Source organism: Bubalus bubalis, chromosome 5 (genome assembly GCF_019923935.1).
Source record: "Bubalus bubalis isolate 160015118507 breed Murrah chromosome 5, NDDB_SH_1, whole genome shotgun sequence".
Classification (NCBI taxonomy): Eukaryota; Metazoa; Chordata; class Mammalia; order Artiodactyla; family Bovidae; genus Bubalus; species Bubalus bubalis.
This window is the reverse complement of record NC_059161.1, coordinates 82,794,812-82,811,983: the sequence shown is the minus strand read 5'-3', so window position 1 is coordinate 82,811,983 and position 17,172 is coordinate 82,794,812. Positions and strand designations below refer to the sequence as shown.

Genomic DNA, 17,172 nt, shown 5'->3' with positions numbered 1-17,172 from the left:
TGTGTATCTGGTAAAATCCAGTCAAGCTTCTCCTGCAAATTAAATTTACTGGGCCAGATGCCCAAACAGAACTTGATTTTATTTCCATCCCTGCATCCAGCCAGCCTCTTGAAATGTCAACTCTTTAAGTCATGGAGAAAGTACAAACTTTTCCCCAGGTGCTGGCTGTATTCAGAATAGATATGGTCCCCCTTCCACCAAATCCCCCCTTTGAAAATTTTTTCTGATCTCAGAGAGCCATATTTTCCCAACCTGTTGACAACATCTTTTCCTCTTCTCTAAAAACCTATTGTTTCCTTTATCATATTCAGATGTTTCACTCTTTCAAGATTTCTTGCTTATTTGTCCTTGGCCCCCAACACTCTCCTCTGTCTCTTTCCTTCTTCCTTACCCAAATATCTTTCTTGGCCAAGCTGACATCGAGGGGAGATAAGGGAAAGGGCTTCTCACTGCCTAAGAAACTTAGCAGTGTGCTACAGCTGGATAGACATCTATACACACACTCAGGGTTACAGGCCATGCCTCCTGCCAGCCTAACACAGCTTACAGATGCTCTAATGAATTCACATTAAATAAGCAGAAATAGTGTTCTGGCATGCCTTTTCCCCTGAGAGTAGTGTCTCCTTATTTCTATATTCCCAATCTCCCTGATTCTTGTTTAACTGCATTTCTTTTCCTCCTACTATCATATGAATGCACAAAAGCCATGTAGAGAGCAAGATTTTGTTCCCAAGCCGGGACCCCCAGTATCAAGGACCTGCCAGATAATTTCTTGTGCCTCCAAAGGCTTACAGTGTCACAGAGCTAGACTCTCTTCAGCTTCCAGAAACAGAACCCCACTTGTCACCAAGTTAAGAAAGCTGTAATTAAAAGGAAACGTTATAGAGTTCAGCTGTTCTGTGTTTAAACAGCCCATTGCACAGCATGTTCCTTTCCTGGGCTAAAAGGGAGAGAAGACGAAAGGAACAAAGCTAACCCACAATCCTTTGTGGCTTTGTCGCGTATCTTCACACTTCTCAGGAGACTAGGATTTCAACTCGGCCCATCTTGATTTACATACTCTCTGATGTGCACGCAATCTGGTTCACAGTCCCTGTCTCTTTATCCCGCTGACAAATATTTGTATTGTAAAGACCACCGTTACTACATACTCCAAACGATTCCTCTTTACTTCCAGTCTGATGGGAGATACTACCACCCACTTTTCTAGCTTTTCCCCTGACTTAGACTAGGAAAACTGTTTTTCTGGTAGGCAGTAAGCACTTAACCTATCTCTGTTTATTTGCCTCACCTAATGCGTAGAGAAGAGAAAAGTTGTTCTTTGCAAATAATCCCCTGATGGCATAAGGTGGCATGTGGGTCCAGCTCAGCTGAAACACATTTCTGTGTTGCAGGAGCATGAAGACAGCCTGGGCCCTTAGTCTGTCATTGCTTCCTGGGGAATCTGGCTTCTTGACTGCTTCTGTCTTGCAAGCTTAGACCTGTCCTTCTAGAACCTCACCCCTGATGGGGCCATACCCATTAGGGTTCCATCAAGTGTGTGTGTGCTCATGTCCCAGCTCTTCGCAACCCCATAGACTGTAGCCTGGCAGGCTCCTCTGCCCATGGGATTTCCCAGGCAAAAATACTGGAGTGGGTTGCCATTTCCTTCTCCAGGGAATCTTCCCAACCCAGGAATTGATCCTGTGTCTCCTGCATTGGCAGGTGTATCCTTTACTACTGAGCCACCAGGGAAGCCCCAGGGTTCCATCAAGTAGGCAAGTTAAACTCTTTGATGGCACCCTGACTAGCATTAACCTCTCTGGGTCTTCTCTAACTCAATGGCCACATTTCTTAATCACTGAACTCTCCCCTACTCCTCCCAAGAGGGCTGTCCCATTTCTAATACAGCTCTCCCTCCATCAGGGTGACGCTTGCTTAGAGTCATCAACAACATCATTTCTTCTCACTGGATCCCCAACAAGCTTCTCTTTCCTCCATAGCAGCCATGTGGGCCATAGGAAAACACCTGAAGAAACTTTAGGAAAATAATAAAAATCTTAAAACTGCTTCAGATATTATTGTAAGAAAATGAATTTTAAACCAGATTCTAGAAGGGATTTTCCTTCCTACCACTGTTTCTAACCTCCAGCCTGCTTCTCCTGCCTCCCATGTAAATATCCGTTTTAGCCCTGTACTGTGCTTTCTTCCTTCCAAGGCAGACAGTTATTCATAATCAAATCGCAGAAATAGTGTGTAGTATTTTCCCTCAAGTTCGGTGTGCATGCTGAACTTGAATGAACAGCTTGCAAACGACTCCTATGGGAGTTCACTGAGATTCTGCGGCTCAGTGTTTGGGAAGCTTCTCCCATAGCTCCTCCCTCTTGATTGATTTTGAAATTTTGGTTGGTAGTTTTACCATTGCGAGTAGGGTGGATTGGAATCAGAGCTAGGGGAGGGGTCTGGAAGCTTTTCTAAAGGGAAAGATGTGAGATAGTCACCCCTGGGTCTCGTAACCCAGAGAGAAGGGTGATTCTTTAAAGGAAAACTTAACTGGTTTATGGCCCAACACCCTGCTGCCCGCACATTCCAGCAGTAGCTGCTGGCTCCAAGTATTTTCATTCCCATCCCATTTTTTGAAGCTTTTTTGGGACTCTCCGACTTTTGATGTTAACTTTAGAATCCAGTAGAGATGCAACACACCCCTCGTGGCTCTCTGTTTACTCCTTTGCACCTGTCTTGACCGAAAATGGTCAAAGAGAAACGTCCCAACATGAATTCTGTTATGTGGGCTGTTCACAACCTCGCTTATGACCATCTCTGCCGCACGCCCCTGCAGCAACGCTCAGGCTGTGACTTCTCTTAACCCCCACGTTGTTGATCAGCCCAGCTGGCGGTGTCTGCCCCTCCCCACCCTGTGCTGAGCCCAGCGCTGCCACCCCAGCACACTCTGGCTTTGCATGTTGTTACTGGCTCTGAGGAAGCACATCTTCTTTAAACGGGCACTGCTAGTGAAAGCAGACTCATTCCATCTAATAGGCTCACGCCAGATGAATTGGACTTGGGATCCAACGAAATGATATCACCTTTCAGGCTAGAAGGGAGCCTGAGAAATGAGGCCTGGGGGAGAGAGACAGAGTCGTTCATGAAATGGGAGGCTTAAGTGGTAGGTTATGAAATTGCGGGAGGGTTGATGGTGAACTGCTGGTCTAGATTCTGTGTCCCTTGTCAGAAATTCATTGTAAAACTCAGGGACGATTTGGGAAACCTGGTTTTACATGAAATCTTTGTTTCAGTAGGAGCAAAAGCCCTAGAAGTGAGCGTCAGAGGCTGCTAGCCTTATTGATGGATGGAGAGATACTCACAGGGTTTCTCCAGCTCACCGTGATCTGCTTTCTCCTTGTCCATCTCCCCTGCTCCTTTCAAGGTTTCTGGTCTAGAGTATTTGAAACAACAAAGGTGAATGGGGGAGATAAAACACACACATGCACACACACGCAGAAAGAGAGAGAACTGTAAAAAATCACCCCCACATTGAGCAGCACTCCCTGTGCGCTGCTTAGTATTTGATAATAACCAAAATGGGAAAAAAATTTGAAAAAGAATAGACATATGTGTGTGTGTAACTGAATCACTTTGCTGTACACCTGAAACTAACATAGCATTGTTAATCAATTACACTCCAATATAAAATGAAGTTTTTTAAACTACCATAAAAGTAATCAAAAATGTTTTTTGATACAAAAAAAGACTAATAATGCACACAATCTATATGCCATATGTAAAGTATGTAATAAGTTTTATGCCACTAAGCATAATGATGATGTATTTCTGCATAGGGAGGGTCCCGAGGAAAATGTGGGCCTTAGGCAGTGAGGGAAGAAGTATATAAATCATCCCACTGAAACTGGGAATCATTGCTTGCATATCCTCTAAATTTCATTTTATTTGTCTTTGGAGCAAACCAAAGTTTTATCATTTGCAGAGCTTCCATTTTACGTTGACCTACAAATTTTCACCTTCTAAAATAACTGGCCCACTCTTAACCCCCACCCCCAAAACCAAGTTCCTCAGATTTAAAAAAGTAAAAATCTTGGTAAGGAGGCATTCTAAAGATGATTTTTTAATGTGATTTAAAATATGACTTAATACCCACCAGAAATAGCTTGAGAAGTTGCTTTCTCATCTTTCCTTCTATACAGTCTGAGGCGATTTTTCATCTTTCTTTTGAAAGTTTCCATGGCAAAGTTTTTTTTCAGAATGTACCACTTGATAGCAAATGACTTTTCTTTGCTCATTAGGATGGTTATTCAAGACACTTGAATCAGCCATACATTTCATTTCATGTGGTTATCAACATGAAACATTCCCTTTGAAAAAGGCATGGTGACCTAAGGCTTGCTTCTCTTTCAGCCTAGATCTCCTCCCCTTTCTCTTTATCCTGTTCTTCAAAAGACATTTTTTTTTTTTTCTGGAGTTAACATTTAGTATTTCTCAGTAAATCAATTAAATATATTAATTGGAAGATGAGTCTCTTTTTAAATGAAATTTTTGAAAAATATATCATCTCCAAGCAATTCTCTGGTACCCCATATCTTCATAGCTTTAATTAAATGTCAAGGGCAATTATGTTCTCTCTAGCAATTAAATAATCTTAAGTGTATATGGCAGCTGCAAGCAATAAGTATTTGAAATATATATGACCACTTTTTTTGTAAGTACACCACATTATTTATTTCATGTCATTATACATCAAATTCTAGTAATTCACATAAAATTCTTCTTCCCCTTAACTCATCTGCCCATTTCTAATTGTACTATCATAGAAATTGTATATAACATTGTTCATTGATCAGCAAAATGAAATGCAGAAAACAGAAGCCAAGATTATACCTTTCTAAAATATGAAATTCAGTAAACACATTGCCCTATGTGCTATAATTAAATAAAATTACTGCCCAGGAACAAAATTAATTGACATAGTGAAATTTCAAGCTAGAGTAAATAGAGCTTGTGAACATAGACTGATACTTATTTAAAATTGTTCCAGCATTTCTACCAATATGTTCTCTCCCCCTTAAAAAAGATATTTCATTTTGAAAAAGATCATAAACCACACTTTGATTCTCAGAGATGAAAACATCTACAGTAATTTCAACAAAGTCTATATTGTCTTAAGCACATTAGTCATAGATTATGGATTATACCTGGTCCAGTGGTAAAAGTAAAGTTTCCTAAACTTTCATATGAAATATTTCATCAGTTGTTCCATAGGTGATGTTTCCCTCTCATTCTTTCCAGATTTCATTTTGTAAATCTCCTGCAAACTTTCTACTTTGGGCAGAGAAAGATAACTCACACTGTCAAGATGGCAAAAAAAAAATTTTTTTTTCTATAAATACCCCAACTTACAGATAGAGAATTTTTAATATGAAATCCAATTTTGTTGCTTTTCCTTATTTTCTAGTATTTATAACTTCATTTCTGACATCAAATTGAGGGAATCTGAACTCTAACAACCACATGTTTACCATCAATCCTGGTACAGATTTCAAAGTGCCTACTCATTTTTGTTAATAATGATTGGACTGTTTGTGTACTTAGAATGTAATCTACTTTGGAAAAGTAAAAGGTTTACAAATTCCTAGCCCAGAAGCCACAAGGGGTTGAATGGGACTTTACCTTTCTAAATATTTTATGGGGTCAATTTATGTGCTGCGGGGATTTTTGGCAATACATTTTTTTTGTGGCATTTGTTATGCACTGTAGAGGCTGTGTTTTGAAATATGAGTTAAGTTAGAAAATAAAGGGTTCATTTAAGAAGTACAAATTGAGCCACAGGGATGCCTGTCCAGAAAAAGCGTTTGTGTATATGCGCTCCCTTTAATACTGTGGGCTTCAGTATGTGTAATAACTTCTCAGATATGCTAATTTCATGTTGTTTCTGTGAACTCGTCAGGGGGCAATTTTGACAGCTCTTTTGATGCAGAGAAGGGTGTTGGGACCATTGTCATCGCAAAACCTTTGGATGCAGAGCAGAGGTCCATCTACAATATGAGTGTGGAAGTCACCGACGGGACGAATGTTGCTGTCACTCAGGTAAGACGGCAACTTATTAAACAGTGAGAATGCTGAGAAATCTGCTAAAGTCAGAGATGCAAGCAACTAAAATATATGTTGAAGTAGTAAATCATGTCCATGGATTTTTAGTGTCTAAAAAAAAGAAACAATTTGCAAGAACAACCTAGACAAAGGATTCTATCAACAGTACAGTTAAATCCTCCTACATACAAATGAGTTCCATTCCAAGAGCATATTCACAAGTCCAATTTGTTTGTAAGTTCAACAAAGCTAACCTAGGTACCCAACTAACACGGTCGGCTATAGTGTGTGTTAGTCACTCAGTCGTGCCTAACTCTTGGCAACCCCATGAACTGTAGCCCGCCAGGCTCCTCTGTCTGTGGAATTCTCCAGGCAAAAAGACTGGAGTTGGTTGCCAATTCCTTCTCCAGGGAAACTTCCTGACCCAGGGATTGAACCTGGGATCTCTCTCATTGCAGGTAGAATCTTTACCATCTGAGCCATCAAGAAATCCCCACATAGTACTGTGCTGTTTGTAATACTTTTCACACAAGTAATATGTAAAAAACAAACATAAAAAATAAGTCATTTTGACCTTACAGTACAATACCTTGAAAGGCACAGTAGTACAATACAACAGTTGGCATACAGGGGGCATTTGCATCTTCAAAAGTTTGCAACTTGAAAATTCATATGTAAGGGGCTTACTGTGTGATATAACTGAGCTGCCTCTTTCAAAAAATTATGACTATTTATACATAAATGGGCTTCCCTGGTGGCTCTGTCTGTAAAGAATCTGCCTGCTTACCCAGGTTTGATCCCTGAATCGGGAAGATCCCCTGGAGAAAGGAATGGCAACCCACTCCACTATTCCTGCCTGAAGAATCCCATGGACAGAGGAGCCTGGCAGGCTAGTCAGTGGGTCTGCACAGAGTCGGACATGACTGAGCACGTGACACACAGGTGCATGAAAGAGTTATGTGTGTTTGTTTCCTGATCATTTACTGCAAGATTTATCGGTTTGACCACAAAAGGAGCTTTCCTTGAATTTGCAAAGAAAAGGACATCTAGCATGGAGTTAACACACCGTGATATTCTTCACCTCTTCATGTTTTAGTCACAGAAGGTTAAAGTTGGAAAATCCCTGAATCCAAATTCATTTTACAAACTAAGAAAAGTAATATGTCCAAGGTCACACGGCTTTTATAAAAATGAGGACTGAGGGCAGGGGGCCCTGACCCCACTCCCTGTTCCAGCCCCTCTGCCAGCGGGTCTTTGTCCTCCCTGCCAGGTGGAAGCTCTGGCTGGGGAGGCAGGGCTGTTAAACCCAGCAAAGCCTGGCCCATTCCCAGCAGTCCTATGTGATCCTGACATGCGCCAGGGTTGCTGACCGTCACTTACACTCTGCCACCTGAGTGCTTATGGAAGGCCGCTGAGAGCAGGGAAAAGGACAAGAATCCCTGGGTGAGACTCACACTGTGTTAGATACCAGTATGAAGCAGATTTACCCTAAACCTGGGTTTGGTTTTTCTTGTGTTTTGTATTTTAGTACCGGAGACCCTCGGCCGGCCCTGGCAGAGAACGGGTGCACGCACGTAGCCCGTAACCCCTCCTATCCTCTTTGCGTCTCTCTCATGTCCCCATGACCCCAGAAACAATCACTAACTGATTGAGGTTTGTTTTTTGTTTTTTTCCTCATGAGCCCAGGTGCAGCCTCAACACGATGCTTCAGGTGGTGTGGATGAAATGTTTGCCAACCCTTAAGTCGACTTATTGATTTCTTAAGCTGATTTAAAATATGATGTATGCTTTGGTAACAACGTGGTTTTTAAAAGGGGCGAGTTTTTAAAAAGTGTTTCATGTGCTTGTCTAGCCAACTATCTCTGAATTTGAAGCTGTTTCAAAAACATGATGAGATTCTTTCCTTTGGGTCTATTTGTAATTGTCGAGTGGTGAAATTTGAACGAAGCAGTAGGGTGGGTTTTGTTGTTGTTCAGTCGCTCAGTTGTGTCCAACTCTTTGCAATCCCATGGACCACAGCACTCCAGGCTCCCCTGTCCTTCACTCTCGTCCCGAGTTTGCTCAAATTCACGTCTAAGGATTCAGTGATGCTGTCTAACCATCTCATCTTCTGCCGGTCGGTTTTAGTACAACGCTTTTCCTTTTCTTCATTCCAATAAACTGAAACCCAAAGGGGGACGTGACAGGCACTGATAAGGCAGCCAGTGCATATCAACTCCGGATCCTTCCACCAGTGTTCTTAAGGTAAACCCAAGACCCTGTTTGTCCAAGAGAATCCCCTTTATACCTATTGCACTGATGCAATCATCAACAGCACCCAGTTCACACTCAAAGTGGCCCCAGTTGGAATAATAAACTATGTGGTCACCCTACCTAAACCCAGACTGCTTCAGAGGATCTTCAAAAGATAGTGAGAACTGAAAGGGGCCCAGGATTGAGATCCTGCAGGAATCACACACTCTAAGGACTAATTAACAACCCACGTGTAGTATTGCTAAGTCTTTAGTGCTAATTCACTTTAAATAAGAATTTAGAGTTTTTAAATTAGACATGGCTAACCATGGATGGAGGAGCCTGGTAGGCTGCAGTCCATGGGGTCGCTAAGAGTCGGACACAACTGAGCGACTTTGCTTTCACTTTCCACTTTCATGCATTGGAGAAGGACATGGCAACCCACTCCAGTGTTCTTGCCTGGAGAATCCCATGGATGGAGAAGCCTGGTGGGCTGCAGTCCATGGGGTCGCACAGAGTCAGACGCGACAGAAGCAACTTAGCAGCAGCAGCAACCATGTCTTAGCATATCCAACTTCAACTCCTTAGCACCACTTAAAAACATAAGATGTATTTGAATAAAATACAAATAAAGCGTGGAACCCTATTCATTACATACTTGTCTCTAGAGTTTTTTAACGGTTGAATTAAATGGTGATTCATTGTGCCCAGAATGTTATAGATACATGTTAAATATTTCACAATGAATTAATGAATAGTAGATGTTACATTTTCAATAGGGTCTGAGTGGCAGGTATGGTGGATATCCAGAGAACACAACTGATTCATGTTAACCTAAAAAAGTTAGCTAGAAACTTTTATTTCAGAATTTCAGTAGGACCAAATGGTAAATCATTCAGTAGCATCTACTCCATGAATATTTCTTGAGTTCATGCCATGTGTAGGGAGCTTACTACATGCCTGAAGTCAGAGTGGTTCAGAGTTTTAAATCGAGATGACTGATGTGCACCTATTTTTTTAAAAATTAATTGAGAGAATGTGTTACAAGCCTTTGAATGGGCACATTGTTCACATCCTGCTTTCATTAATCTTACTTCAGACCAGTATACAGTTGACTTGTCTCTAGGGCAGTTCCCTGGTGGTTCAGATGGTAAAGGATCCACCTGCAATGCAGAAGACCTGGGTTCCATCCCTGAGTCAGGAAAATCCCCTGGAGAAGGGAATGGCAACTCACTCGAGTATCCTGGCCTGGAGAATTCCATGGACAGAGGAGCCTGGCGGGCTACAGTCCATGGGGTTGCAAAGAGTTGGACATGACTGAGTGACTTGTACTTTCAATTTTCACTAGGGCAGTTCAGAAATTAGAGCATTGGGGCAAACTTAGTGGTTCCCCTTGGCAAGGCCAAGCTCAGTAGGTTACTAAAGGGTATCAAGAGATTTTTCTTATCAAAAGTTTCCAAGTTACTCTGTCTCCAGGTCTGTGAGCTTCTTCTTTAAAAAAAAAAATATTTATTTATTTGGCTTCACCAGGTCTTAGTCGTGGCATACAAACTCTTGTTTTTTTGTTTTTTTTGAGGCATACGAACTCATACCTGTGGCATGTGAGATCTTGTTCCCTGACTGGGGATTGAACCTGGGGCCCCTGCATTGGGAGCTTAGAGTCTTAAGCACTGGACCTCCAGGGAAGCCATGGGCTTCTTAAGAAGTGAGAACAGTGTTCAAGGTACAGATTTGCGTGCCATCATTCTTACCATCACAAAACCAGTCCTCTGTCTCTCCGGCTGTATTTGGGATGAAGACCTGTCCAGCCTCTGCCGTTCAGGCCTCTGCCCACCTGAGCCATGGCTCCTGGTGGTACCTACGGGGGCAATTTCTGGCTTAGTCACAGCCCTCGATATCAAGAATGTTTTTACAAGAAGGATATCCAGGGAAAAGAAAAGCGTTCTAGATTTCTTTTAGCAACCGCTAATGCACACTCCAACCCATGACCCAAGGCAACTTAATGACTTAACATCAAACGGAGATTCTTCACCCCGTAACTAAAATATCCTGTAGTCCGAAAACACCTGTTCAGTTTTCTTTAGGGAACTTTTTTCGACTTTGTTCCTTTGGAACCATAAAACATGGTATGACAAGGGCTTCAAATCAGCCATAAACAACCTGTTGAGTTTCACTTCACAAACGTCAAATAAATCAGAGCCTCAGGGACCTCTGTGTCTACATGAAAGCCCTCCCTTCATCTGCGGTTTTGTCCTGTTCTCCCAGGATTCTTGTGCCTCAGAGCTACAATATCTGGTGACGAATAAACATCTTTTTCTCTCTGAGATTCTCCAGCACAAGTACAGAATGTAAAAAGGTGCTGTGGACTTCAAGTTATAAAGACTCAGATATACTAAACAAAAGAACAAAGCATCCTCTTTACAAAAACCTCCTGCTAAGATGGACAAGGGCCTCTGTATAAAAGAGGTGTTGATTTTATGTGTTAAGAAGTGCTGATATTATTGTGCTGTATATAATATAGCTTGTGTGCTCAGAAGCTCAGTCACGTCCAACTCTTCGTGACTCCATGGACTGTAGCTTGCCAGGTTCCTCTGTCCATGGGATTCTCCAGGCAAGAATACTAGGGTGGAGTGCCATTCCCTTCCCTTGTGAGATGGCTACCTTTGATGGCTCTTTAACAGTCTTCTCTTTGCCTATAACCAGCTACCATTTTTTAGTGCTGTCTATATTCCAAAATTGTCCCAAGTTTTAAGAGCTGACTTCCAATTTCTACACATAAAATATCGTGGAATGGTAGCAAATAATTCATGACTGGCAACAGAAATAACCTTCATTGCTATAGACCAGAGCATGAATAATGATGAATGGAGAAATTTAAAACCTCCACCCTAGTTCCAGCTGTGTTCCCTTCTGTCCACACCCCCTCCCAGCTTCCACATCAGCTGCCTCCAACAAGCCAATGCAAACCAGAACCTAGTTGTTCAGGACGTCCCTGGGGGTCCAGTGGTTAAGACTTTGCCTTCCAATGCAACGGGTACAGGTTAGATCTCCAGTCAGGGGGCTAAGCTCCTACATGCCTTGCAGCCAAAAAACAAGAGCAAAGAAACAAAAAGGAATCAATATAATAACAAATTCGATAAAGATTTTTAAAATGGTCTACATTAAAAAAGAATCTAGTGCAAACAAACTAAACTCTCCAAGACAGCTTTTTGGAAGCTATCCAACAGGTCCTGAAACTCATGAAAGTGTTGATAAATTTTGGTATGCTTGTACATATTTTCAGAGAGTAGCTCCTCAGTATTAATCAGGTTTTAAAATAGGTAGTTGCCCTAAAACTGGTTAAGGTAAATTAACTCCTCAACACTTTCATTACTGGGAAACTCTAGTTAAAAATTTCAACATGCAACCACCCAGACTTCCTAGGAAACACACATCGTGTGTGCAACCCCACGGACTATAGCACTCTGGGCTCCTCTGTTCATGGATTTTTTAGGCAAGAAATACTGGAGTGGTTTGCCATTTCCTCCTCCAGGGGATCCTCCTGACCCAGGAATCAAAACTGCATCTCCTGTGTCTCCTGCGTTGACAGGCAGATTCTTCACCACTGAGCCACCAGTGAAGCACACATACCTGAGGGAGTTATTGGCTTTGTAATACCTTCCTGCTCCAGTGATGGGGCTGGCTCTTGCCATACTATTTCAAAGCACTGTCATTCTGAGTTAAGAAAGAGAATGAGTTTGCTTACCAAAGCCCTGAATAGTGACAGCCTATGGTGAACAGTGTCGGACTCATCTTCAAAGAAGATGCACCTTTGGGACCAAGGGTCAGGCTTGATCACTCAAGAGCTTTTGTGCAGTAGAGTTTTATTCAAGTATAAAACGGCACAGAGAAAGCTTCTAACATAGACACCAGAAGGGGGATGGAGAGTGCCCCCTCACTAATCTAACCTAGGGAGTTATATACTTTTTAATTAGTTATTACAGTAAATCAAAAGAGTGTCTCAAGGTTGTAAAGATCTTACTAGACCCACTCTTATAATTTACATTTTAAGATAAGAGGATTAGCCAGAAGGTTTTAAGGAAGGAGAAACTGTCCTCAAGCAGGATACATTGTTGTTATATAATCCTTAGTACAGAGTTTAAACTGAGTTGTTTGTTGTGTAATCATCAGTTCTTGGCTTAAAGAAAAAGAATTATGAACATTTGATGTGACTAAGACTAAGGAATGTAGAGGAAAAACGAAGACATTTATCCTTTCCTCCTCCTTGAGAATTCCAGATCCCTGTCTCCTCCTGGAGAGCCCCAGACCCCTCTGTCCTCCTCAGGGACCCTGGACTTCTTATCAACCTGCCTAGGAATTGACTTTCTCAGTAGCAAATAGGAATTTAGCTCCCCTGAAGAATTTTTTTTAAAAACAGAAACATTCTGTAAAAAAAAGGCGGGGGTGGGGGGGGCGGCGGGTGCGGTATTCTTCAGCGTTATGGAAGTGTTCCCCACTTTGATGCCATGCCAGGCCAGAGGTGAGCAGAGGTGTCTGGCCCGGCAGGGAATGATGAAAGGATTAGGAGAAGGGGGGCCTTCTGGCTGGTGGGAACGTGAGGCATCACAGGAACACCAGCTGTTGTAAGAGAGGAAGGAGGAACCTCAGGTGGAACGGGAGGCTTATAAGGAGCAGGAATAATGAGCTGCTGAGAAGGATGAGGTTGTCCATACACACATGAGCACTACAGATCCATGTGAAGAGTGATTCTATTCTTAGCACCCAGACTGTGGTCTCTACACACCATTTTCCATGGGAAGAAACCAGGATTTCTTGTAGAACTAGCTGATTCCAGGTCTGGGACAGAAGCCTCGGCATCTTATCCTGCCAGAAAAGGCTAGTGGAATATTGTTTGACGGTAACAAGAGACAATTCAAACTGCATTCTACTAGTTAAAGATGGAAATGTTTGAGCATCAAAAAGAATTATGACTACAATGGACAGAAACATATGAAATAGATAAAACCTGTGTTTATACTATAATCAAAAACAAACAAACTCATTTAACTCTCACAGTCCCTCCATAAGGCAGGTGCTATTTGCCGTGAGCAGAATGTATCGCCATCCCGCACCCAAGGTGCCTGTGCCCTCCCAGCCTTTAGAATTTGTAAATATGTCATTCCATGGCAAAGGGGGCACTGCAGATGTGATTAAGGTTACAGATCTTAGCTTGTGAGACTTGCCTAGATCACTCCGATGGATCCAGTCTAATCACATGAGCCCTTAGGCAGACGCTCCTGTCCAGCTGAATCTGGAAGCAATGCAGCAAAATGAGAAACCAGAGATGTCCGAATGGGACAGAATTTGAAATATCATCGCTAGTCTGAATAACTAGTCGCTCATTCATGTCCAACTCTTTGTGATCCCATGGACTGTAGCCTACCAGGCTCCTCCATCCATGGAATTTTCCAGGCAAGAGTACTGGGGTGGGTTGCCATTTCCTTCTCCAGGAGATCTTTCCAACCCAGGGATCGAACCCAGGTCTCCCACATTGTAGGCAGACGCTTTAACCTCTGAGCCACCAGGGAAGCCCTTGTCTGAATATGGAAGATGCAGCAGGCCAGGAAGGGAGGCAGCCTTTTGGATCCTGCTGAAAGCCAGCAAGGAGGCAGGGACCACAGGCCTTGAACCTCAAGAAACTGAGCGCAGCCAACAACCCGAGTGAACCTTTGAACTGGTTCATCCTCAGACCTTCCAGAAGGGGACACAGCTCTGAGGACCCCTTGATTTGGGGCTTGTGAGACTCAAAGCCATACCGTACCCCAACATCTGACCTGCAGAACTAGGAATAATACATGAGTTTTGTTTTAAACTGATAAAACTGTGATGATTTATGTTGGAAATAGGAAAATAACACCCTATTATCATCCCCATTTTACAGATAAGGAAACTGAAGCAAAACAGCTTTAAGTAACTTCAGTATATGAGGGTTCAGCTATAGGTAGTTGGATTCCAGAACCTCTTCTGTGTTCTCAGCCACTATACTGTGATGCCTCTCAAAAGGAAGATGGTGTCTTTGCTAATATTCCAAGGCAGGAAGAGACACTCAATTGGCTCTGCTGTTATCAGGGGGGACACTTTTAAAGATGACTGCCTGGTAAACATGGCACTACCTTTGGCCATTAGACTGTCTCATAGCCAGTCATATATGCTAGGAAGACAGCAAAATACGTCAACCACCCCATAGCCCTGCTTTCCACCCACTGAGCTTACGGGCCACAGAGACACACATTAGCAAAGAAGAGAAAAGAGCAGTTCTTAACAGTTTTTTCCATGCATCTACCAAACACGTATGAACTGCTGTATCTTCATAGGGAACTGAAGTGAAGTGGTAGTCACACAGTGGTGTCCAACTCTCTGCAACCCCATGGACTGTAGCCCACCAGGCTCCTCTGTCCATAGGATTCTCCAGGCAAGAACACTGGAGTGGGTTGCCATTATCTTCATAGTAGGTTTAAACAAATCTAGAGCCTGCCTTTGTATCTTCAATTTTCTTGAAGAGATCTCTAGTCTTTCCCATTCCATTGTTTTCCTCTATTTCTTTGCACCGATCACTGAGGAAGGCTTTCTTATCTCTCCTTGCTATTCTTTGGAACTCTACATTCAAATGGATATATCTTTCCTTTTCTCCTTTGCCTTTTACTTCTCTTCTTTTCTCAGCTATTTTTAAGATCTCCTCAGACAACCATTTTGCCTTTTTGGATTTCTTTTTCTTGGGGATGGTTTTGATCACTACCTCCTGTACGATGTTACAAACCTCAGTCCATGGTTCTTCAGGCAAGGGATCTCATCCCTTGAGTCTATTTGTTACTTCCACTGTACAGTCGTAAGGGATTTGATTTAGGTCATACCTTAATGGTCTAGTGGTTTTCCCTACTTTCTTCAACTTAAGTCTGAATTTTGCAATAAGGAGCTCATGATCTGAGCCACAGGCAGCTCCTGGTCTTGTTTTTTCTGGCTGTATAGAGCTTCTCCATCTCGGCTGCAAATATAATCAATCTGATTTCAGTATTAATGATCTGGTGATGACCATGTGTAGAGTCTTCTCTTGTGTTGTTGAAAGAGTGTGTTCGTTATGACAGTGCATTCTCTTGTCAAAAGTCTGTTAGCCTTTGCCCTGCTTTATTCTGTACTCCAAGGTCAAACTTGCCTGTTGCTGCGGGTATCTCTTGACTTCCTACTTTTGCATTTCAGTCCCCTATTATGAAACAGACATCTCTATTTGGTGTTAGTTCTAGAAGGTCTTGTAGGTCTTCACTGAACCATTTAACTTCACCTTCTTCAGCATTCCCTGGTGGCTCAGATGATAAAGTGTCTGCCTGTAATGCGGGAGATCTGGGTTTGATCCCTGGGTTGGGAAGATCCCTTGGAGAAGGAAATAGCAACCTACTCCAATATCCTTGCCTAGAAAATTCCATGGATGGAGGAGCCTGGTGGGCTTCAGTCCATGGGGTCACAAAGAGTCAGACATAACTGAGCGGCTTCACTTTCACTTTCTTTCTTTGGCATTACTTGTTGGAGCACAGACTTGGGTTACTGTGATATTGAGTGGTTTGCCTTGGAAACAAACAGAGATCATTCTCTTGTTTTTGAGAGTGCACCCAAGTACTGCATTTTGAACTCTTGTTGACTCTGAGGGCTACTCCATTTCTTCTAAGGGATTCTTGCCCACAGTAGTATATATAATGGTCATCTGAATTAAATTCACCCATTCCAGTCCATTTTAGTTCACTGATTCCTAAAATGTCAATGTTCACTCTTGCGATCTCCTGTTTGACCACTTCCAATTTATCTTCATTCATGGACCTAACATTCCAGGTTCCTATGCAATATTGTTCTTTACAGCATCAGACTTTACTTCCATCACAAGTCACTTCCACAACTGGGCATTGTTTCCTCTTTAGCTCAGCCTTTTTATTCTTTCTGGAGCTGTTTCTCCACTCCTCTCCAGTAATATATCGGGCACCTACTGACCTGGGGAGCTCATCTTTCAGTGTCATCTTTTTGCCTTTTCATACTGTTCTTGGTGTTCGCAAGGCAAGAATACTGAAGTGGTTTGCCATTGCCTTATCCAGTGAACCACATTTTGTCAGAACTCTCTACCACGCCCATGCACCTTGGGTGGCCCTACACGGCATGGCTCGTAGTTTCATTGAGTTAGAAAAGGCTGTGATCCAAGTACTGTTTGGTTAGTTTTCTGTAACTGTGGTTTTCATTCTGTCTGCCCTCTGGTAGATAAGGATAAGAGGCTTGTGAAAGCTTTCTGATGTGAGGGACTGGCTGTAGGGGAATCTGAGTCTTGCTCTGATGGGCAGGGCCATGCTCAGTAAATTTTTAATCCAATTTTCTGTTGATAGGTGGGGCTATGTTCCCTACCTGTAGTTTGGCCTGAGGGGTAATGGCAGGAATAGTGACCTCCTTCAAAAGGACTTATGCCAGGACTGTTGTATTCAGTGCCTCTGACCCCACCCCAGGCCACTGTCAACCCACACCTTTGCTAGAGATTCCTGGACACTCACAGGCAAGTCTGGCTTAGTCTCTTGTGGGGCACAATAAAGGACAGAAATGATATGGACCTAACAGAAGCAGAAGATATTAAGAAGAGGTGGCAACAATACACAGAAGATCAACAATACACAAAAAAGATCTTAATGACCCAGATAACCATGATAGTGTGATCACTCACCTAGAGCCAAACATCCTGGAATGTGAAGTCAAGGGGGCCTTGCTGCTGCTGCTGCTGCTAAGTTGCTTCAGTCGTGTCCAACTCTGTGCGACCCCATAGACGGCAGCCCACCAGGCTCCCCCGTCCCTGGGATT

At 42.7% G+C, this 17,172-nt stretch overlaps 1 protein-coding gene across 1 annotated transcript in view; it reads left to right on the top strand.

The window, feature by feature from the left end:
- FAT3 (FAT atypical cadherin 3) overlaps positions 1-17,172 on the top strand; it is a 688,930-nt gene that overhangs the window by 523,520 nt on the left and 148,238 nt on the right. The window contains exon 7 of the mRNA XM_044943370.2: positions 5,939-6,078. Coding sequence (XP_044799305.2) covers positions 5,939-6,078 — 140 coding nt within the window. The remainder of the gene's footprint in view (positions 1-5,938; positions 6,079-17,172) is intronic.